Source organism: Silene latifolia, chromosome 6 (assembly GCF_048544455.1).
Source record: "Silene latifolia isolate original U9 population chromosome 6, ASM4854445v1, whole genome shotgun sequence".
Taxonomy (NCBI): Eukaryota; Viridiplantae; Streptophyta; class Magnoliopsida; order Caryophyllales; family Caryophyllaceae; genus Silene; species Silene latifolia.
In genome coordinates, this window is record NC_133531.1 from 32,020,339 (window position 1) to 32,044,536 (window position 24,198).

Consider the following 24,198-nt stretch of genomic DNA (forward strand, 5'->3'; position numbering starts at 1 on the left):
TCCTTACATATCTTATATATCTTACTTAATATATTTGGTTATGATAAAGATATTCTTGTTTTAGGAAATCTTATCATATCTTGGAATTTATAGTAAAGATAATATTTAAATAGATTATATTCTATCTCTTGGAATATTCTTTATTATCTTTTAAGGCTTTTAGGAAAGAGATAATAGAAGATATGATTTGTTTACATATCTTATTATTTCGGCTATTAGGGTTTGTGCAAATCCGAGTTGCCTACTCTTTCCTTCCTATAAATACTTTACTCTTTACAACGTCTAAAGTAGAGACCTTAAGCATAAAAATTGTTCTTATTTTCACAAAGCAAAATCGTGTGTTTACAAGTAGAAAAACCGTTTTGTTATTTTTGAAAGGTCGTGTATTTTAAAACTCGCATACTTGTTCTTATTGTTATCGTTATAAGATAATAGTGCTATAATTGATTTCTTACTTGTTCATTAACGTGAACTATTAGAAGAATCATTAGTGCTTTCTTATTAGCGTAAGTTAGTCACTCGAGTATTTAACGGTACTCATTGAGTTACAGCTAGAGTTAGTTGTACGAGTTGGGTTAGTAAATTTGTAATCCGTAGAAAGGTACTAAATTTATTAATCGAGAATAGTGGACATAGGTTTCGACTTGTGAAACTGAACCACTTCAAAAACCGTGTGTCTCCTCGTTCATTCGTTTGTGTCTTTATTTCGTTTACTTTCATTAGTTGATTAGTTAAAGTTTAATCAATAAACTTTAAATAATCAATTACATTCATACAGTCGAAAAAGCTTTCAAAAGTTTTAAATCCTCAATTCACCCCCCCCCCCCCTTGAGTATTTCGGATCAATAGACTCTTTAATTGGTATCAGAGCCTCGTGCTCTTGATTGCCTAACCGCAAAGAGGCTGATTTATCTTGTTTTTCATTTATCTTATCGTTTTATATTCCGCTGCCTATCACGTGATAAATGGATTCCAAATATCTCAAGTGTCCCGTCTTTGATGGGAAGAATTATGGATTGTGGAAAAATATGATGACTCACTATGTGAAAGGTCACGATTGGGAGTGCTGGAGGATTATCCAAAACGGACCGCACAAAATTCTTGTTGCATCCGAGGAAGGCACTACCTATGAAAAGAAAGAAGAAGACTATGTCGAGGCCGACTACAAGAAGGCCGAAAAGAACTCCAAAGCAATAAGTCTCCTGCAAAACGGAATGACTTCTATAGAGTTTGATCGGTTTTCTTCATGCTCCACGCCAAGGAGATATGGGATGGGCTTGAACTAGCTTATGAAGGTACTTCCATTGTTAGGAAGCATCGAATAGAGCTATTCATTATGGAGCCTAATGAGTCCTTAGATAGTATGTCCGCAAGGTTTTCAAGCATTATAAATGAGCTGAAAAACCTAGGTAGGAAATTCAGTACTGAGGACATTGCCAGAAAGGTTCTTAGGAGCCTGACTAAAAAGTGGCGTGCTAAAGTCACTGCAATGGAGGAATCACGAGATCTTGAAAACCTATCCTATCAAGAACTCATCGGTGCTCTTATGGCCCATGAAATTACTCTTAACAAAGATGACGTTGAACCAAGTCGTACTAAAAGTGTGGCCTTAAAAAGCAAAGAAGTTGACTCTGAACTAGAGGATGAAACTGTTCTGTTTGCACGCCGTTTCAAAAATAAGATATTTCGAAACAAACAAACAAAATCATCCTACAACAACAACAACAAATCATCCAACAAAAAGGTTACTGAATCAAAGTCGTCCTTCGCAAATAGAGGTTGCTTCAAGTATGGAGAATCTGGTCATATGATCAAGGATTGTCCAACATGGGAGAAGATAAAGGACAAGACAAAACGTGAGAAGACAAAGAGAGAATTCAAACAAGTTATGATGGCGTCGTGTTGGGGAGACCTTGACTCAGAAGATGACGAGGAATCTGAAGACGACGAAGTGGCCAACCTTTGTCTCAGCAGTGTTAGTCTTGACCTAATCTCCGATAATGACGATGAAAGCACAAACTCTCACTCAAACTATTGCTTTCTTGGAGAATCAGACGAAGATGATGATGAAGAGGTAAGTTATCTTGAGCTTAAAAACGCGTTAAAAAATTGTCTAAAAGTGCCTTAATTGAATTCTTTGAACAATCTCTTGATAAGTGTCACGAACAGGACTTGGAATTGAAAGATCTAAAGGAACAGATTCTCGAAATCGCAGAAGAGAATCATACTCTTAAGGCCAAAGCTAAGAAGTTGAAATCTAAGGTTATAGCTGAGAGAGCAACAACGTTAGATTCCACTATGGCTGAAAAGAAGGAATTAGAGTCCAAAGTTATAGCTAATGAAGCTATAACTTCCGACCTAAAGCTTAACATCAAGCACCTTCAAGCCAAAGTTATAGCTAATGAAGCTATAACTTTAGAACTTAGAAAAGCCAAAGAGCTTTTGGAAACTAAGGTCACATCTGATGAAGCAGTGATCTTAGACCAAAAGAAAGAGATAGATTCTCTTTCAAAGCAATTAAAGGAATCTAAGTCCGATATGATCAATGCTAAGAAACATCACTCCGATGTTGTGTTCATTCTTAACAAACGATTCCAAGACTTTCGTGATAACTTTAAAAAGGATAATGATGTAGATCACACGAAATGTCAAGTGGAAATTAAAAACCTAAAAGACTTACTTCTACACGCTAGGAAGGTCCATGATAAGTGGGAAGGTAGCACAAAAGTCCTAAACTTCCTAACCGAACAATCTGACAATAATATGAATATGGGGTTAGGACATGAGTGCTACAGCCGTAGAGATCACTCTAAATGCAAATCAACACCTTCGGATTTTGATTTTAGAAAAAGGAAGTATGCTGATCTTCCTGAATATCTGATTTGCAATTACTGTGGTCATACGGGTCACATCCAAATCAATTGTGTCAAAAATGCTCGTGATATACGAAAAAATGCCGACCATGCCACAACTGCTGACACAGTTGACGAGGATAATGAAACCCCTATTAAGGAACCTAATGAAGAAAGAAACAATAAATTTCGTTGGTTCTATGACATGGCCTTTGACTACAGCAAGAAACCTAGCACCTCACAAAACCCTTGTTGATCTCAACCTAGTAAACCTATTCACAAGGGAAACAGTAATGAAAGACCTAGAGATATTCCTAGAGAAAACCCTAACCCTAAAATTCCTCCCAAGCAAAATAAACCAAGGGTTAAAAAAAACGGTTATTAGACATGTTTGGATACGAAAGGATTTAGTATATAGAGTAACTAATCATAAGGGACCCAGCTTAGCTTGGGTACCTAAAAATTGTATCTAATCCTTCTGCAGGAAATAGTGAAAGAAAACAACCAATGGTATCTTGATAGTGGAAGTTCAAGACACATGACCGGAGATAAGAATTTATTTCTTTCACTCAAGCCGTTCAATGGAGGAAAAGTGACGTTCGGGGACAACAAAAAGGGAAAAGTCTTTGGCGTTGGTAAGATCGGAATTTCTAAGTCTCACGCAATCAGTGATGTTTATTCTTGAAAGTTACTCTTGATGATCCTTGTCTATGGCATAAATGATTTGGTCACATTAGCTCACTAACCTTGAACAAACTCAAGAAGTGGGACTTGGTTGAAGGGTTACCTAAGATCAAGTTCGACCAAGAAAGGATGTGTGACACGTGTGCAAGGTGCAAACAAGTAAGATCATCGTTCAAACCAAAAATAGTAGTAAGCACAAATCAAACCTTGGAACTAGTACACATGGATCTATGTGGTCCTATGAAGGTAAGGAGTAGAGGAGGATCCAGGTACGTCTTTGTTCTTATAGATGATTACTCAAGGTATGTATGGCCTATCTTTCTTCATTCAAAAGATGAAACTTTCGATGAATTTGATTGTCTTATAAAACGTGTTCAAAACAAGTATAAGACTAATCTTGTATCTATTCGTACGGATCATGGCACCGAGTTTGACAATCAAGCTTTCATAGAATATTGTAGAGTTAATGGTGTAGGGCATAATTTTTCTGCACCAAGAACTCCTCAACAAAACGGTGTTGTTGAACGTATGAATAGAACTTTAGAAGATATGGCACGTACAATGCTTTTATGTAGTGGTTTACCTCGTAACTTTTGGGCGGAAGCTATTAGTACTTCTTGTTACATCCATAATCGTGCTATGATTCGACCTATTCTTAAGAAAACCCCCTACGAACTCCTTAGAGGTCGAAAACCTAATATCTCTCATCTTCGTTGCTTTGGGAGTAAATGTTTTGTTCACAATAACGGTAAAAACCGTTTAAGTAAGTTCGACCCTAGGAGTGATGATGCGATTTTCATTGGATATTCGGATCATAGCAAGGCTTACAAAGTCTTCAATAAAAGAACTCTTTGTATTGAAGAAAGTGTCCATGTCATCTTTGATGAGGATAACGTGTTTGATAAGCCTGTACAGGATGAGGAAGAAGACTTGGATGAACCCGACTTTCATCTCTCAACAGACGATCCCCCGGAACTAGAATTAGAGGATAATGAGATTGAGGGAACGAATGATGAACTTGATCGTTCCTCAAAAGATAAAAAGGAGAAAAGCAAAGTTATAGTTGATGACACTATAACATTGACTCAAAATAAGGACTCCCAAACCAATGTTATAGATGATGTTACTATAAATTGAATCCAAATCAAGGTGTAGAGTCCAAGGTTGTAACTGTCTCTAATACAACACCCGGATTGGATTCAGGGGGAACTTCCTCTAATTCTGGTCCAAATGAAGTTAGGACAAGCTCATCAAATAACAATGATGAACCAAGTACTTCAACAAAGTGTAAATACAAGAGCTCACACCTTATGGACAATATTCTAGGGAATATTAAGAAGGGTGTTCAAACAAGATGATCCTTGAATAACTTCTGCTCCTTCTACTCTTTTCTATCTGAGATCGAACCAACAAATATAAATGAAGCTCTTGCCAAATCTGATTGGATTATAGCTATGCAAGAAGAGCTACAACAGTTCGAACGAAACAAGGTTTGGCATTTAGTTCCTAGACCAAAGGATCGATCTGTCATTGGAACAAGGTGGGTCTTTAGGAACAAATTAGATGATGCCGGAGTCATTACCAGAAACAAAGCAAGATTGATGGTCCAAGGTTATAATCAACAAGAAGGAATAGATTATGACGAGACTTTCTCACCTGTTGCTCGTCTTGAAGCTATTAGACTTCTGATAGCATTCGCCGCACACAAAGGAATGAAGCTCTTCCAGATGGACGTCAAGACAACATTTCTGAATGGGTATTTACAGGAAGAAGTCTTCGTTGAACAACCTCCCGGTTTTAAAAATAGCAAATTTGAAGATCACGTCTTCAAGTTGGATAAGGCCCTATACGGATTGAAACAAGCGCCTAGGGCTTGGTACGACAGATTATCTAAGTTTCTACTTGACAGTGGATTCAGTAGAGGATTCGTCGACAAAACCCTATTTCTAAAAATTGAGGGTTCTGACCTTTTGGTTGTTCAAATTTACGTCGATGACATTATCTTTGGATCGACCAACTGAAGCCTATGCAAATATTTTTATGAGTTGATGACTTCCGAGTTCGAGATGAGTATGATGGGAGAATTGAAATTCTTCCTAGGTCTGCAAATTCAACAAACCGATGAAGGCATTAAAATTCATCAACACAAATATATCAAGGAGTTGATTCGGAAATTTGGAATGGAAAATTCACATGCTATGCCTACTCCGATGGTCGAGAACAAGAAATTAACATTTGATGAAGACGGTAAATCAGTTGATGAAACTACTTACCGTGGGATAATTGGGTCACTGTTATATGTGACCGCAAGTAGACCTGATATTATGTTTAGCGTATGCGTTTGTGCGAGATATCAATCATCTCCCAAAGAATCGCATATGACGGCCGTAAAACGAATTTTACGATATTTAATTGGAACGGTCAAGCTGTATTTATGGTATCCGATGGAGTGTAACTTTGATCTAGTCGGTTATTCCGATGCCGACTACGCAGGATGTTCTCTAGACAGGAAAAGCACGTCAGGTGTCGCCACATTTGCCGGACCGTGTATCATTACTTGGGGATCGAAGAAACAAAATTCGGTTGCTCTCTCAACTGCTGAAGCCGAATATATTGCTGCAGGACTAGTATGTACTCAACTTTTATGGCTTAAGCAACAATTACGTGATTATGGTGTTGATGTAGGATGTATTCCTATTTTATGTGATAATACAAGTGCAATTATTATTTCAAAAAAATCCCGCACAACATTCACGTCCCAAACACATTGAAATAAGACACCATTTTATTCGAGACCATCTTGAGAAGGGGAATATAAAACTTGAATTTTGTAGTACTGAAAAACAATGGGCAGACATTTTGACAAAATCATTAGCTAGAGAACGATTTGAGACTTTACGGTTGGAAATTGGTTTAATCAGTGGTACCTAAGTTTCTATACAAGGTCAACTTTTCTATGACTGACTAGTTAAGTTAAGATTGTATGACTGTGTCCGTATATTGCGTTGCATGAATAATTTCGTTTGTAGAAATATATTTATCATAAATTTCTATTTGTTATTTAGAATTTAATTGTCTATGCAAACTTAATTCCTTATCAAAAATATTAAGGCACGCCATATCTTTTATATTTCCAATTCACAAAAATCTTTCCTAATTTGCTATTCATGGTACATGACTCAATACACTCCATATACAATTCAACTTCTTAATTTTTATCTTTTATCTTATTAATTCTATCACCTAATTTCCTATACCTACCATAACTCCTATTAGACACTTACCATAATTGCTTACCACTTGCTATGACCTAGACCTAGACCACTCCTATATCAACCCCCTCCCTTGCGTGTAAACCGTACAACACACCCCAATTGCATACTTTTTATCTTCTCAAAATATTTACCATCATCAGAATCTCCTCCTTTACACAACCATCACCATCACTTCTTTTACTCAATTATCACCATCAACATGAATCCAATCCATGCAAAAACCACCCAATCATCAACCCGTCACCACCAAAACCGCCACTTTCACAACCAAACATCACCACTACCACCACATGATCTCAATTCCACTATTTTTCCTTCACCTCAACCAAACCCAACTACGCCCCTGTTTCGTGGTCGGAACAAGTCGACGTCCGAAAGTAAAAGGCTCCGTCTTTTTAAAGGGAAAAATAAAGTAGTTGTTGATGAAGGTGAAGATATGGAAGAACCCGAGGTTATTGTTCGGAACGGTGTTGCTCGTACCTTGCTTCGGGATGTTTCGAAAGCCGCAACAAAGGAAAGGTTAAATCGTGTTCGGCTTACACATGACGAAAGCATCCTTGTTAATCATGTTTTGAGGTATTCTATTCATGGAGGAAGGTATTATCCGAAATCTTGGTTGATTAATGTTCCCGCTCTTAAGTTCTTTGTTGATTTTCTTGATTTTCAAGGGTGGAGTCACATTAGTCAGTTTTCGGGTCCTATTTATCCGGTTGAAGTGGTTCAATTCTTTGCTAGTGTGTCAATTAAGAAGGGATTTTTGCATGCGGTATTTAATGGGGTTGATGTGACGGTCTCTGTTTCGGATTTTTGCTCTGCTTTTTCGGTTCCCGATGACAGAATTGAAGTAAATCCGAGTCTTGAATGGTGTAATGTGGTGAGTGAAAAGGAGATGTTAGTTAAAAGATATTTTGAGGAAGTTGGGACGGACGAAGGTAATATTGTGGTTCGTCCTCTATCGGCTAAAATTAAGTTCCTCTTGAACTTTTTGTGGAACACAGTTGTGCCGAGGAGAGGAGGTCGAGATAAAGTGTCGAGTTATGAAGCTATCATGGTTTATTCTTGGTTGGAGGGACAAAAGGTGAATTTGGGAAGTGTCGTGTTGCACCGTATAATTCAAACGAGTCTCACGGTTACCAAAGAGAAATTGAGTACAACGATCGACCTACCATATGGGATGTGGGTGTCTCGATTGTTAGAAATTAAACGAGTAGTGGGACAAGATAGCTACGGTGTGAGTGCACAATGTGTGATCATTTGATCAAGCTTATGGGTCTTGTTGTTGATGGACCCAAGTTAGTTCTTACTAGGGATGTTGAGAAATGCCCGGGTGATTCGGATTTGGGGGCTATGGAGACGAAATTGGAGGGTTTTATGACAAGTTTAATGGAGAAGTTTGAGGAGCATTCCACAAAATTGGCTACGGTCTTGTCTCAAGTTGGACCGTCACAATCTTTGGAGCCGGGTTTGGATGCCTCTCGGGTTTATGAGTGGATGAGTGCGGTGAATAAATGGTTGGAGGGTTTTGAGCGGGAATTAAAGACAATCTGTGGGGAAGTGTTCCCACATGGTGACCGTCTTACTTTCCTCACGAGTCAAGGTGGAGCGTTGGTCATGCACGGAAAGGCTATGGCAAGTGATCATTCGCTTACATTGGAGGCCACGAAAGCTTTGTCCCTAAAGGTGCTCAACTTTGAAAGGAGTATTCAGACTCTTTCTCAGCTTGTGCGAAGTTCTTTCGATCATCTTGATGCTTTAGAACATCGTACTCGGCCCGACTACGTGAACCCGTATAAGACCCGCAACATTTGATCTCCTCTTGCCTTATCATATTTAGCCCTTTCCTTGTTTAGCTTTCTTTTTCTTCTCTATTGGTGTGTTCAAGCTTATCCTTCGGCCCATTTTGGCAATGCACTTGTGGTTATGGCCCAAGTGTTTCTCTAAACATGTGTTTCATTCGGCCCATTTGGCTTAACAACATGTTTTCTTAAGTTTGTGTGATAATTATCTTTTAGATGCTTATAGTTATGCGTGCTACTTTTATTCCTTATGACGTTTTATCTCTTGTCTCGTCTTATATTCTTCTAGTCATTTTTGATTTGTTCTTAGCTTTTCGATGATGTCAAGAGGGGGAAAGAACGTATATAGTAAGCATCTACCTAAGCTTGCTCCTTGTCAAGACCGATTGTCTCTTAAAGTCCTTAAAGTTTCGGTTTTTGATAAATCGTGTTGATCTTGCGTTGATCTTAATTATTAAGATGACAGTATTATATTAAGAAGGAACTTTTTACTTAGTCACAAATTAGGAGGCTTGCCATCATCAAAAAGGGGGAATTTGTTGAATCATATACTCCCTCCAAGTTTGATGAGTCCTCCCTATTTCCTAAATGAGTACATTTCACTATCTTCCCCTTTCCTTTTTTGTTCTTATTTATGGACAACACTGTCCTTATGCACTTTACCAATTTACAAACATTGTCATCCACTTATCAGCCCAATTATTGACTAACCTACTCTTCTAAACTTGGCCCAACCCAAAGTAACCCTAACCCACTCAACTAATGATTCCCTCCAAAGATTAACCCACCCCCACATCAAAGCCCTAACCCTTTCCCAGTTTCGAAAATTTCCACTCTCTCTCTTCCGCCGCATCATCTCAACCTTTCTCTCTCTTACGAATCCCCTTTCTTTCTCCTTCCCTTCTCAGATACTCACTCCCTCCTTCAATGGACGATGATTTTACACTTAATTTCCCTATTTATGAAGAACCCCCTTGTTTATTTGGGCTCTTTTCAATTGATGAACCTAAAAGTTGCGATATTTCTGACGAAATCTCAGATTTCAACAGTCAGATCTGCGATAATGATGGTTCTGTTGAATCAATGGCGATTGATGACCCTGATTATTCGATTGTACCAGACTCTATTGATCTGGTTCAGTCTGTGTTACCCGATTCTTCTGTTGTCCCTGAAACATGCATGCATGTTGATGGATCATGCTCTTTTGAGCCTGAATCTATTGATGATGATTCTGAGTTGGTTGAAGGAGGTAAGTGGGATATAGAGCATTTTAATGAGAGGATTCGGAGGTCAAACGCCAGGTGAGAGAGTCCCGCGAATAAAAGATGGTTTTTGGAGGAGTTATGTAAGTATTGGCCTGGATTTAAGGTTGCACTCGCCGATCTTGAAGATTAAGGGAGGTTGTTCTCTATTCTTTCTTCCTGTTTTTTTAATTTTTGTTGATGTCGGTTAAACTGATGATGAATTTGGTTTTCCCCAATAACTTGGCTTGCCCTATGATATTTTGATTGAGGGCTATGTTTTTCTGAAATTGTTTCTCAAAATCTATGCATAATGCCTCCACCATTGTTGTGATGTGGCTATGCTTGATGTTAGTATCCACACTTAAATAGTTTCACAAACTGATTAAAGAGAATGCTAATTATGCTAAAAAACACATGTTTCATAGGAATTGCCAATATTTAAAAGTTTGCCAAGTGATTTTACACGTAATTAACAAAAACATATGAAACTGATTGCTTGATTGCTTGATTTCCAAAAAACGGCACCTTCTTTGTGGGATAGATGCACTTCAATTGCTTGATTTGTGTTTCATGTACTTGGCATATTTTTCCTGCAACATGTGCTTGACAATTTTTCCTGTCCAAAAAAAGGCATCTTTGCCTCATGTTAACTTCATCAAGGCAAAACATGAACCAATTGTATCATGTTTTGTCTTGCTGAAGTTGCATACAATACGTACCCAAAAACATCAAATTAAATTTGATGATCCTATTGTTGGTTAACCATTTGAAGAGCTGTCATTAGCTCTTCTAAACCATTTGCTGCATCAACATTTCTTAAATAATTGATGGTGCTTTTAACTAAATCCAAGTCAGCCTCTAAGTAATCTGGTAACATACCTGCTTTTGCTAGCTTTGACTTATGCATGTGGGGCACCTTGTAGTCATTTCCACCTTTTATACCCATGATTTCTACCATGCAAGCCTGTAATGTAATGAAAACATAATTAAGCTTTTGGACCTCTAAGTTAGTGAAGGCATTATCAACTGCCGTAACCAGTTCATCTAGCTTGTATGCATTGGTTTTTTACTGTAAGGACTGAATTGCTCTGAAAAATCCTAAATCCAAGACATTTAAGTCTGGTGAATTAGGTGGTTGATTTTTCAGCTCAATGTTCCATCCATCTGCTGTTGCAGCTGCTCTGAAATCAGGATCTGAGTTATCTATATGTGGTCTTGCATTATCATGCTGAATGATAATGTGCTTAGATGCTGTTGATGGCCATTTAGCTTTGATTGCTGGTAACACAATATTAATCAGCATGTCTTTGATCACCAATTTGGTAATTGAGTCTATGGGTTTTGTTTCTAGTGTACCTGCAATCCTGTTTTTTGAATTCCTCTTTGCTGGCTCCTTTGTGATTAGTGGAAAAATACCAAATTTACCATCAAATATGACTTCATTGTTGATATCATAAACTGGTCTCCCAACAGCACAAATAAACATTACATTAGGTATAAAAGCCTTTGGCTGACATGTTCTGTGTGGTAATGCTTCAGACTTTGTTAAGTAGTACCTCTCGTTTTTTTTGGTTAAGTAAAACCATTTCTCATCTAAGTGAATGACATTACTTTGATCATTGAATAAAACTTTGTTTATGAGCTGATCAAAATGTAAAGCTTTGAGACAAAACAGTAACCTGTTTAACTTGTTCTTATCATTCAAACCTGGTTTGATTGCACTTGTATGACTTCTTATGAGCTTCATTTTAACCCATTTAGCAACTGTTGATTGAGGCACACCCATTGCAGCAGCAATACTTAGCTCAGTTGTCCTCTCATTCAATGCAAGGTTCATGAACTTTTGTTCATCAAAGAGTAACCTGGCCTTGCATACTTTCCCCTTCATTTTGCTATTAACATTAATAGCAATACCAGCAGCCCTCTGTTTTTTTGCTTCATTCCAGAGTTCCGTGATAGTTTTTCTACAGACATTGAATTTTCTTGCTAATTCATTCATCTGCCCATGATAAAGTTTCATATTATGTGAATTTATTAATAAAGTTTGGACAATATATGCCCTTTCAATGTTTGTTAAATGTTTTGTTTTCATTGAATGTGTTTGCAGTAAATGTGTTTGCAATAAATGTGTTTTGAAGTAAATGCTTCTTAAATGCCTTTTCAATCTGTATTTATAGCTTATGATTTTAGGTTTACAAATCACTTGGCAAAAATTTAAATTTGGTGAAATATTTGGCTCCTAATTCATCCTGTGAAATTTGGTGAAATTTTTGGCGCAAAATTCAAAATTTGGTGCCAAAAGTTTGAATTTAGCCTTACTAGCTAACCTTTTTAGTTTGATTTGAAATCTATTTTGTGTAGGTGAAATTGAGATTGACAGTTGAAAGCTTAAAAGGGGATTAAAGACCATATCTGAAGTTAATTAACCATAAGCCACGTTTTTAATGTTTTTAATGTAACCTAATCATGGTTGTAATATTTTAAATGTTGGATCAATTATGTAATTTTGGACTTATAAATCTGTAATTCTATTTTTAATGTTGGATTAATTATGTAATTTTGGACTTAAAAATATGTAACTCTATTTTTAATGTTGGATCAATTATGTAATTTTCGACTTATAAATCTGTAATTCTATTTTTAATGTTGGATTAGTAAGACTAATTTGGAGGGAAATGAAATCCATTAACTATGTGCCAAGTATTGACTTTTATTTGCCAGGTATTGACTTTTATTTGGTGGAAAATGAAATTCCTTAACTATATGCTCATAAAGTAAGATGGTTGCTTTATTAGTTAACCTTGCAATTAGGCACTCTTAATCAACTACCCTTCCCTCAACAAAAGTACCCCACTTTGTATTCTTTTGCATTGTTTAATACTCTCCTTATTTTTGATGCAAAAAGTAAAAGGGAGGATTGAAAAAACTTGGAGGGAGTAGCTTATATGTTTATGTTTTGATGATGTCAAGGTGTTCTATATTTTATATACTTGTTGCGCGTAATCGTTTGTCTAAGTATTTTAGATTCAACTTATCTAACACAAGCGATAAAGGAAGTTGTGACGAAAGTATACAAGCCTCTATTCAAGATCAAACGATGTGAAGGTTCATTCAAGATTTATGTGAAGACGAAGTCCGTCTAAAGATTAATCAAGCTTGGATGATGACGTAGCCTATAGTCGAAGATCTTCTTGAAGATTAGAATAGTATAGGTGATTATCTCGTAATGATAACCAAGAATGAGTTTCTTGAATTGGTAAAGTTATAGCTTTGCAGCTATAACATTACTAGTAAAAGAGCTCAATGTTATAGCTCTCCTACTATAACATTGAGATGCTGAGTTTTTATACACGACTTATAATGTTTCAAAACTGTTTTGAAAATTGTTTAAAGTCTATTTTAAATGTTTTTGATAAAAGTATTTATTTAATTAAGTCCGGTTTAGTGCGGAGTTTGGTTTTATGTTGAACGTTGACTAGTAGTTGTTTTGGGTCAACTTATGAGTTGGACCATGCTACTAATTAGGGTTTCAACATAGCCTCTCTTAAAACCTAAATTCTAACCTATATGTTAAGATTAGGGTTTGCACGAGTCACGAGGCATATGAGCCGTGACATCTCGTGTTACCTAGGGTATATTTGGTAAAGATTTTATTCTATAATAATATCCTTACATATCTTATATATCTTACTTAATATATTTGGTTATGATAAAGATATTCTTTTTTTAGGAAATCTTATCATATCTTGGAATTTATAGTAAAGATAATATTTGAATAGATTATATTCTATCTCTTGGAATATTCTTTGTTATCTTTTAAGGCTTTTAGCAAAGAGATAATAGAAGATATGATTTGTTTACATATCTTATTATTTCGGCTATTAGGGTTTGTGCAAATCCGAGTTGCCTACTCTTTCCTTCCTATAAATACTTTACTCTTTACAACGTCTAAAGTAGAAACCTTAAGCATAAAAATTGTTCTTATTTTCACAAAGCAAAATCGTGTGTTTTCAAGTAGAAAAACCGTTTTGTTATTTTTGAAAGGTCGTGTATTTTAAAACTCGCATACTTGTTCTTATTGTTATCGTTATAAGATAATAGTGCTATAATTGATTTCTTACTTGTTCATTAACGTGAACTATTAGAAGAATCATTAGTGCTTTCTTATTAGCGTAAGTTAGTCACTCGAGTATTTAACGGTACTCATTGAGTTACAGCTAGAGTTAGTTGTACGAGTTGGGTTAGTAAATTTGTAATCCGTAGAAAGGTACTAAATTTATTAATCGAGAATAGTGGACGTAGGTTTCGACTTGTGAAACTGAACCACTTCAAAAACCGTGTGTCTCCTCGTTCATTCGTTTGTGTATTTATTTCGTTTACTTTCATTAGTTGATTAGTTAAGTTTAATCAATAAACTTTAAATAATCAATTACATTCATACAGTCGAAAAAGCTTTCAAAAGTTTTAAATCCTCAATTCACCCCCCCCCCCCCCCTTGAGTATTTCGGATCAATAGACTCTTCAGCCGCGTTATGTAATATGGCTCTCTAGTCAGGATATAACCCATTGTAGAACTGGGTACACAGGAACCAACGTTTGAAACCATGATATGGCACAGAACGAACAAGTTTCTTGAACCTAGACCAAGCTCCAGTCAGATCTTCAGTAGGCAATTGTTCGAACGCAGTTATTTGGCCTCTCAACGTGTTAGTACGCTGTGGTGGGAAGTATCGTCTGTCGAAGGCTAAAGCAAGGGAATTCCAGTCAGTAACAGCGACAGCTTCCTTGTCCAAATCTCTCAACCATTCCCGGGCATCATCAGTCAAAGAAAATGGGAAAAGGACTCCCTTGACCCTATCCTGCGTCACCCTAGCAGCTAAAGGAATGGTGGACCAGTACTCTGTAAACAGCTCTATGTGCTTACATAGATCCTCGCCAGGCACCCCCTTGAAGAGATTTCTCTCAACTAGCTGTATATAAGACGGGTGGATCCCAAAGGTCCCTAAATCTGTAGTAGGTAGCAGGAAACCTTTAGGCAGAGAATCCACCGTAGGTTCTGAGTGAGTGGTAATGTTCGGCATATTGGCAAATAGAGTCTACAGAAGGGCATGTATAACAATGTTCTGTTCTAGAACAGATTTCCTGGAAAACTAATTAAAACACTGGAAAAATATGAGATCGGTCTCAAGGAATAAATTCTTGAGACAAAAGACAGACTTAATATAAGCAAAAAAATTACGCCACCTTCCCGGCAACGGCGCCAAAATTTGATACCGTCGTTTGATACAAAAAATAAATACCTAAGTACTACCAACAAAAGTGAGCGGTAAGTAGGGTCGATCTCCATAGGGAGATGGGAAATGCCTGCCAAACTAAGTCCGTCTGCGTCACAATTCTTGGAGTTTTTTAAATGATTATTCTAATCTAAGGAGGTTAAAGGAGAGAAATAAAGTAAGAGAAATAGAGAAGAGGGTTGATAACAAACAAGTAGAGAGAAAGTAGCTAAGACAGTCGGTTCACCATGATTCTTAAGAAATGCAACCTAGGGTCTCGGGTCAATGCAAACTCGATCTACAGGGTAGTAAAAAGGTCCTTCCGGTCCGCTATTCGCCCTAAGACAGTTCTAACTTAACTTCCGCCCTCATTAGAATGCCCTAATGTTCGCTACAGGTCTTACCTTTTCCAATCTTCCGATCTAGGTAAAGGTGTACCGTGATTTATTACCTATTTGCGTCGACTCAAGTAGACAAGAACAATTATATGTAGCGATTAATAACATAGATCCAATTCGCATCAAGTCTAATCACCTATTTCACAATTTCCTTAAAATCATGGCTCCCCTATGTCTTAGCAAGGGAGATTAGCTATGTATGTCTATCGAACAAACAACAACGATACATAAACTATATAAATTCAATATGATTAAAAGTAGGAAAATAGAGATTCAACAATAAAGATTAAAGGGAAAGTAAGCAATAGAGCAAGCAATTGATTAAAGGTTAAGAATAGAGTAAAGAGTACCAATAACAAAGAGGAAAAATCCAAAGTTAGGGTTCAAGAGCAAAGGTCTAAGAGAATAGTTGAGAAAGAGAGAGAGAGAGAGAGAGAGAGAGAGAGAGAGATTATGACTGCCGTCATAACCTTATATCCTAATTACAAAAGTAAATCTCAAAAACAGCTCAAGGCCCGCCTAAAACACATAGGCTCTCGATCGAGTGAAATGAAACCACTCGATCGAGAGGAAAACATGGAAATCCGTTCGTTCGAGTAAAGACAGTGTTCGATCGAACACTTCAGAAAACAACTATCTCGATCGAGTAAAAGCAGAGCTCGATCGAGTGATTCTTGGAGGATAAAGCATTCGATCGACCACTTTTAGTAGCAAAATTGGTCGATCGAGCTATATAAGCATAGGTGGACTCCTTGGCATCTTCCGAGGTCACTTCACGCATCTCTAAGCGACAGATTTCGGGCTCCGATTCCTTGTTCTCCAAAATGCATGCAACTATGACAAGTTCGGGCTGGATTTCGCTCCTTTCTGGTTCGTACTTGCCATTTATGCAAGACAAACCCAAAGTAGCCTATTCGGGGGCATTTGTAGCTAGATGCCACATAAATAACCAAGAAATGCGTGTAAAAATGAGGTAAAAACCTTATATAAAATACACGCATCAAGCTTGCTATTTTACTGCCTTGTTGTTAGAAGCTAGTAGAGTCTAGTTAGGTTTACAAATTGTTTGTTTGATAGGTTAATTAGTGGATTAACGACGCCTAGTTATTTTCTTATCAGTGTCATTTTTTTTCACAAATGTTAAAATGTAAACAAGTGGATTATTTAAATTATCCATATTTTTGTTTTTGATAAGGTAAAGAAAGTAGGTTAATCAAAATCAACCTATAATATACTCTCATATATGGCCCACAACTTTAGTGTCACAATTAGAGCTGGCAAATCTGACCTAACCCAAACCCGAGCAAACCTGGCCCGATAGAACCCGGGAATATTGTAACTCGAAACAACCCGTAACCCGACATGACCCGATGATTAGTGACCCGAAACCGACCCGACGACGACCCATAACCCGACATGACCAGAACCCGACCCAGACCCGACCTGATATTGAGCCGACCAGATACTGGCCCGATTAAATTGATGAACCGACAATTATTAAGCTTAATATTGATCAAAATAAAAGTGATTTCGTATTTAGATTGATATGTTTGGGTTAATAATGAATCCCTTAAACCAAATAATGCTTAAAAACTAAATTTAATGGTAAAAAATTGAAGTAATGTGATTAAATAACCGGACCCGATAATGACTGACCCGACCCGGTAATGATTCGACTCAAATCCGGCCCAACCTGATACATCATTTGACCCGAAATAACCCGACCCGACAATGACTCAAACATGACCCGTAAGTGGTGGCTGACCCGATATGACCCGAACACGATATGACCCGACCCGACTGGCCCTTTTGCCACCTCTAGTACTCACAATCACCAAGGAGGAGTTAATAATAAGGGCACCAATTCTCATTTAAAACGGATATTTTTCGTTACAAGTTGAAAACAGGTTAAATGTCATCATTTTAACGATAAAAAGTGATCATTTTAATGACAAACTGTTATAGCTTCGAAATTGTTCTGGTAAGTTTTTATCTAAAAATGGTTATATTTTCGTCTTAAAAGGGTCGCATTTTACCCCGTTATCAGCTTGTGACGAAATGTTACTCGTCTTCAGCAAGACTTATTGTAATTGGGGTTGTAGTTGATTAAAAGAGATCCATAAAAGAAAACGTAAACAATTAAATGGAACAGTAAAAAACAGAATACATAAAGAACTCAATGGAACGGCGCAAGAGGTAAATGGGTAGCATTATAAGTCAAAGTGAAATAATGACATGACTTTAAGTTTTATCTTTTTTTTAACGAGAAAACTAATTTATTGATAGAAAGCCTTACGGTAGTAACAAAGGGTATAAATAATCGAAACCAAAGAAAAATAATGTTCTTATAAACCAAAGAACTCAAAAAAAGATCTGACAATTTAGCTTATCCTCGTATCGCTATCTCCGTGCAGCTTTTAAGGGATCATTTGCTTGATTCATTATGAGAGAAATTTTACCTTTTGGTTCCAAGATCGTTACCAAATAACTTATATATTTTGAAAGAACGTGCGACAAATCATCAACGAACTATTCTTGTCTTTATTACCAATGCCTAGGAAGAACTAGAAATCCCCTAAAATAAGGATGGAAAAACCATTCTCACAAAAAGGGAGACTTTAACCAAATGGGTTCGGTGTGGTGGTTATGCACCATATCCCTTAACCATAAGGTCAGGGGTTCGATCCCTGCCCATGAGAATGGAGCAAACTTTTTTGTCAGTCAGTTACCTCTTCGCGAGAGCACCCGCGGCGAGGAGATTATATAATGTTGTCGATAGTGGACACCCCGATCACAAAAAAAAAAAAAAGACTTTTATTGACTAAAGGATGGATTATGGATATACATACTACTTCCTCCATTCAACTCTACTCTATCAATTTCATTTTTATACACTATTTACAAGTGAGTATTCAATTTCAATTTTCTCTCAATACGTAAGTGAAAATATATTCATGTGAGATCTTGTTTAATTCGTCTTTACGAGTAAATTAAAAATATCTTTTTATAATTTTTGTAAATACGTAGCTAATGATATTTAACGCATAAAACACGCGTTGACAAACGTGAAAAAAGAAAAAGAGGGAAACTCTCTCTCTCTCTAAAATTGAGAGAGAGAGAAAATCCTCTTAAAAGCAAAAATTCTCAGAAAATTAGAATTGGGGGTTGAATATCTTGGTTTCTCCTCTCCTTTTCTTCATCCTTTTTGTTAGAAATTTTTTCCGGAAACTTTTCTTGAGATTTACCTTTCCTAAGATTTGACTTTAATTACTCCCCACTTTAGCCTATGGGAGTTTTTTCAGTCATATTTCTTAAGAATGAAGGTTTAACTCCAGAAATTGAACAAAAATTTTTTCGAGTCTTATTATCATAAACTGATTTTAGCAAAATACTGTTAGTTGGCGGAAGATTTAATATCATAAATCTTCTTTTCTCTTAAGCTTCTCCAAGGATTTGATTTCTCTCTTTGGACTTTATTTCTTCCCGATTTCTATCAGGAGTGTTTGTCAAATTTTTTCCTGCATTTTGTAAGTTCTATTTTTGGTATTTTTTTTCCTTTCCATCTTGAGTTTGGATTTTGGTTGGGGAATTGAAGTTTCTGTATTATGTGGAAACTTTCTCTATATCCTTCATCATTTTCTTAGTTGTTTTGATTTACTTTGGTAAACTAAAAGTTCTGACTTTTTTTTTATCGCCCTCATCCCCGAGGATGCTATAGGTTGATTTCAATCAACCTAGTTTCCTTTCCTTAAAAAAAACGTGAAAAAAAAAGAAAGTGTTAGAGTTGAGTTGAATGCCGGGAGTATTTGATAGAAAGATGAAATAATTTTGGGGCTTACCATCGACTGATTATCGATGGGAGCTCCGAGTATGATTAACGGAGGCTAGAGTTTTTTTTTTTTGAGTTTTTTTTCTTAGATAAGTGTTCTAGTTATTGTATTATGTTTTAAAATTAAGTACTCAGTGTTGTACTCCTTTCGTCCCGGTTATTTGTTTACTTATTCTATATTTGGATGTTTCATTTTTTTTGTTTAATTTTTCTATAACCTGTGCCCTTACCCTAAGGGCACACACACACACCAAATATGGTAATATTCACAACATATTCTCACTAATTATTGTAAAACTAAGTTTATAATTGCATTTATCATGAGAATATGTCGTGAATCTTTCCATATTTGGTTTATTAATGTGTGCTTAGAGCAATAGTAATAGAATAACTCTATATAAAGTTCTTCTCATGTTATATCATATTTGTCTATTTCTAATATTTAAGAACTTTAATCCACAATAGAGGAATTTTTTTTTTTTGGAAATAGACAGTTTAAAGACACTTCACATTTTCTATGTCATGGTCATTGGTCATCATATTTCCATATACTCCCTCTATTTCTTTATATATGACGTTTTGCATTTACGAGATAAGTCTTTGACTTTAATATTTACAAAAATATATTTGTTCAAAAAATATAAAAATGGTACCATTAAATTTCTTACGAAAAGCTCTTTCATATGAGTATAAAGATCATAATATTTAGTCTTATATTTTAAGAGATATTGAAGAGAGAAGAGAGTGTCTCGAAATGTGAGAAAGTCATATATAAAAAGAGGGAGCACTATTCCTAATGCTCTTAGGACACACGTTAGAAATACCCAAATTTTAAAGGTTTATTTGATCATTCACATAACTTATTATCCACTTGTCATTCAATAACAATGTTTACAAATGGTCTCCTTCCTTCTGAGAAAAAGGATTACGCATCTGAGGTAGTACCTCCTGGATCTTTGTGACAAAATCAAAGTTAAAAAAAAAATACCACAACGAAGGAAATAGTTACATAAAAAGAAAAAAAATAGGGTCATGGGATGAGACCCGCACCTTTTTGGACAATTGATTCAAATTTTAAATTTATTTTGTTTAAAATTAAGCAAGACCCAAAATATAAATAAGGGATAATTCACGTGGTGCCCCTGAGGTTTGACTTAATTTACGTGGTACCCCTGCCTTTAAGAATGTGCACATGGTACCTCTGAACTTTCAGTTTAGTGCACCATCTGCCTTTTTTTTGTTTTCTAGTTATAACGGCGTTAGTTTTAGCCTCACATTACATTTTATACAACCATATCTCTAGTGTCTTCTTCAATCACACTTCATCTTCCTCAACTAATCAACTTTGCCACCCTATTTTCCAGCTTCTTTTCTTTATCAATCTCCTTCTATTTAAATACATAAAAAAATACAACCTTATTTATTATGTATTTAAGGTTGCATTAGAATTTAGAATGTATTAGAAACTGGGCCAACCATCCAAATCAAATTCGAAATTGTTTGATTTCTCGAATCCTGCAAATGATGATTTTCCTCTACATGATTACTAATTTGGAAAAATCATTCGTTCATATAAAATTATAGTTGAGCAATGCTCACAAGTCACAATTAGTCATGTCTTAGATATGAACTGGAATTGCCTTAGATATTAAACTTTCTCCTAAATGATCCCAATTTTTTTTTCAGAACCCATAAATCTCTCAAGCTCAAATGAATAAGGAGTTTCCCACAAATCGGGATCTCTCCATTCCCCATATGTTGACCAGTACTTGTGTTGTGTATCCTTTGGTACAATAAAGGCGAAGAAGTTTAGATCAGCACCATCTTTTCTGGGTATAGATAAAGGCACTGGCGGATGCATTCTGAAGGCTTCTTTAACAACAACCTGTAGGTATGGCAGCCTGGTCATATCTGATTGCACCACCGTTCTCCGTCGCCACAGACTCGCACCACCAAGCCGAGACCACCATGGCTCCGTATTTCAACCGTCCGCCACCAGTTCAGGCGAACCCAGATACACACCCACCATCGAACAACCCAAGCCATGATTCGAATGCGGTACCGAAACTGAATACCAATTGAAAATCTCAATCTCGGCCACCAAGGGCGATTTATTTGACCCAATTAATGAACACATCACTTTCAACGAAGACGCAGAAGGGCGGTTTAATTGAGAATAAAGGCGATTTGGAGTGGATTCAATAATCATTGTAGCTTTGTTTTGTCTTTATGAGAAGTGGTAGAGTTGTACTTTTAGTTTATTAGTTTATGAGGGAAATAAGAGGGAAAGGTAAGGATATGAGGGGGGAGGCAAAGAACTTAACGTCGTTATAACATAAAACAAAAAAAGGGTAGATGGTGCACTAAACTGAAAGTTCAGGGGCACCATGTGCACATTCTTAAAGGCAGGGGTACCACGTGAATTAAGCCAAATTCAGGGGCACCGCGTGAATTATCCCTATAAATAAATATAGCAATTAAATTAAAATTGACACAAAACCTTTGTCGATTATGGCTACGCCAGTAGATATACTGATATACTCCATCTGTGTCTCGTCTTTCCCATTTCAATCTACTAGTTTGATCTCTCAAATCTTTTGCCAAGGAAATCATTTATCCAAGGCAATGGGCAAGTTGATTTCTTCACGAATCAATCTATTTACTTGGATAAAATCACATTTTCCATTTGGGTAAGATTCGAGCACGCACCATCTCTGCTAACTTCAATACCAAGAACGACCAAATCACTAGGGCACATGTATTCCCATTCCACTAGTTTTTACGCCAGATTTTTTTTTGGGTTATTCTACGCGTAACCCTGTGTTTTTTTGAATTCTAGTTGGTAACCTTTCATTTTTCAATGGTAATCCTGAACTTATCAAAAAAAATTCTCCGTGACCCCCAACTTTTATTCCGTTAAAAAATTCCGTTAGTTTGCATGTTTATTGGGACTTGAGCTTGTTTTTTAGACTTCAAATGCTTAAATGACCAAGTAACTATGGTCTTCTCAACTCAATTAAATAAATAAACCCCAATTTTTCCTAACAAATAATTATATTAGTATAATTCATAATCTTTTTATTATCATTATTATTATCATCATTTTTATTGCTTAACAAAGAATATTAAAGTAGTAAATATACCGATCCACATCTTACCTTTGGTTTTGTTATAAAAATAATAATAATAATAATAATAATAATAATAATAATAATAATAATAATAATAATAATAATAATAATAATAATAATAATAATAATATAATATCAATATTAACAATTATAATCCAATCTAATTTATAACAAAAACAAAAGTAAGATGTGTTTCAATATATTTACTACTTTAATATTTTTTTTAAGCAATAAAAATGATGATAATAATAAGAATGATAATAAAAAGGTTATGAATTATACTCTTACCACATCTATAATATAATTATTTGTTAGGAAAATTCGTGGTTTATTTATTTTAATTGAGTTGAGAAGACCATATTTACTTGGTCATTAAGCATTTGAAGTGTAAAAGACAAGCCCAAGTCTCAACGGAGTTTTTTAACGGAATAAAAGTTGAGGGGCACGGAGAACCTTTTTTGATAAGTTCGGGGTTACCATGTGGGTAGTTGAAAAACTAAGGGTTACCAGCTAGAATTCAAAAAAACACAGGGTTACTACGTAGAATAACCCTTTTCTTTTCTTCGTCTTTTAGCCGATAAAGATGAATGTCATGTTTGATAATTTTCATCATAATACTCGATTTATCCTATTTTCTCTTCTAAAACTTTTCTACCAATATTTATTTAACAATCGGTCAGTATCACACTCCTGAAGTGTGTAGCCAGAGCCAAAGCCGAACATATTATGGCCGATCTACATAAAGGTATCTGCGGCCATCACATTGACGGACGGGTAGTGGCACACAAGGTAGTAGCCAACCATAAGGAAAGACTGCACGACTTAAAGTCGTAAATGTCGAAGCTTCCAATTACACGCGTCGGTGAGCCACGCGCGGACAAAGAGTCCCCAACTGGTGCCCAGTCTTATGCCGTTCGCACACTGCTGGGGCAGGAAATTCCTGATCCTTGATGTCGTCTACTTTTCAAAATTGATCGAACTGGAGGTAGTTGTCAGGATACAAATCTGGTCATCAAGCAAGTGATATAACATAATGTGACCACCCGATTTTGAGTTGTGTTGAAAATGGTATTCAACCACAGTTGACAGTTCTGAAACTAGGCATTTGCAAACCAAACAATTTACGATGCTAAGAAAAGAGTTAAGGATTTCAAAGGGGTTAGGTTAGAATTAAGAAAGCCATTGACGACCTAATGTTATTAGTCGGAGGAGAGTATCTCTCTTTGAGGAGATAGAATAGGCCACCGCAGATTTATTTGTTATTTCATATTGGGGATAGAATATTATGCGAAAAAATGTCAAAAATTGGATAAAATTCGCTTCACTAGGGAACTGGAGGTGGGAAGAACAGATGCAAGAACTGAGGAAATATCATGCACCCTTGGCTTGAGTCTAACTTTAATTCAGATTGCCACATCACCTTTATCTGGGAAACTCAATTAACCCAAACCCCTTATTCACAAAGAATCAAAGCTCAAAACCTAGGAGATACTTTCACCTAAAGCAACTTAACCTTCAATGGGACCGAACATTTCAACATTTTTAACTATACCGAGGCATTAAGGTATCACGAGTATGATGTATTAATTACCATAGGTATCACTTTAAATCCCTTCTCTTTGATCGTACATGTCTCTGCACGTTATAATACATCAAAAACGCGGACATAGGTTTCATACTTTCAGGAGGAAGTCATCAAAATATCAAACATGGCCA

At 36.2% G+C, this 24,198-nt stretch overlaps 1 protein-coding gene across 1 annotated transcript; it reads right to left on the reverse strand.

Moving 5' to 3' along the window:
- Positions 1–10,917: 10,917 nt before the first annotated feature.
- Positions 10,918–11,871, reverse strand: LOC141587948 (uncharacterized). The gene has a single exon (XM_074409410.1). It carries the CDS (start codon positions 11,869–11,871, stop codon positions 10,918–10,920), a length of 954 nt encoding a protein of 317 aa, XP_074265511.1.
- Positions 11,872–24,198: the final 12,327 nt, after the last annotated feature.

Coding starts and splice junctions, on each gene's coding strand:
- LOC141587948 (XM_074409410.1), bottom strand. CDS start 11,871: ATGAAACTTTATCATGGGCAGATGAATGAATTAGCAAGAAAATTCAAT.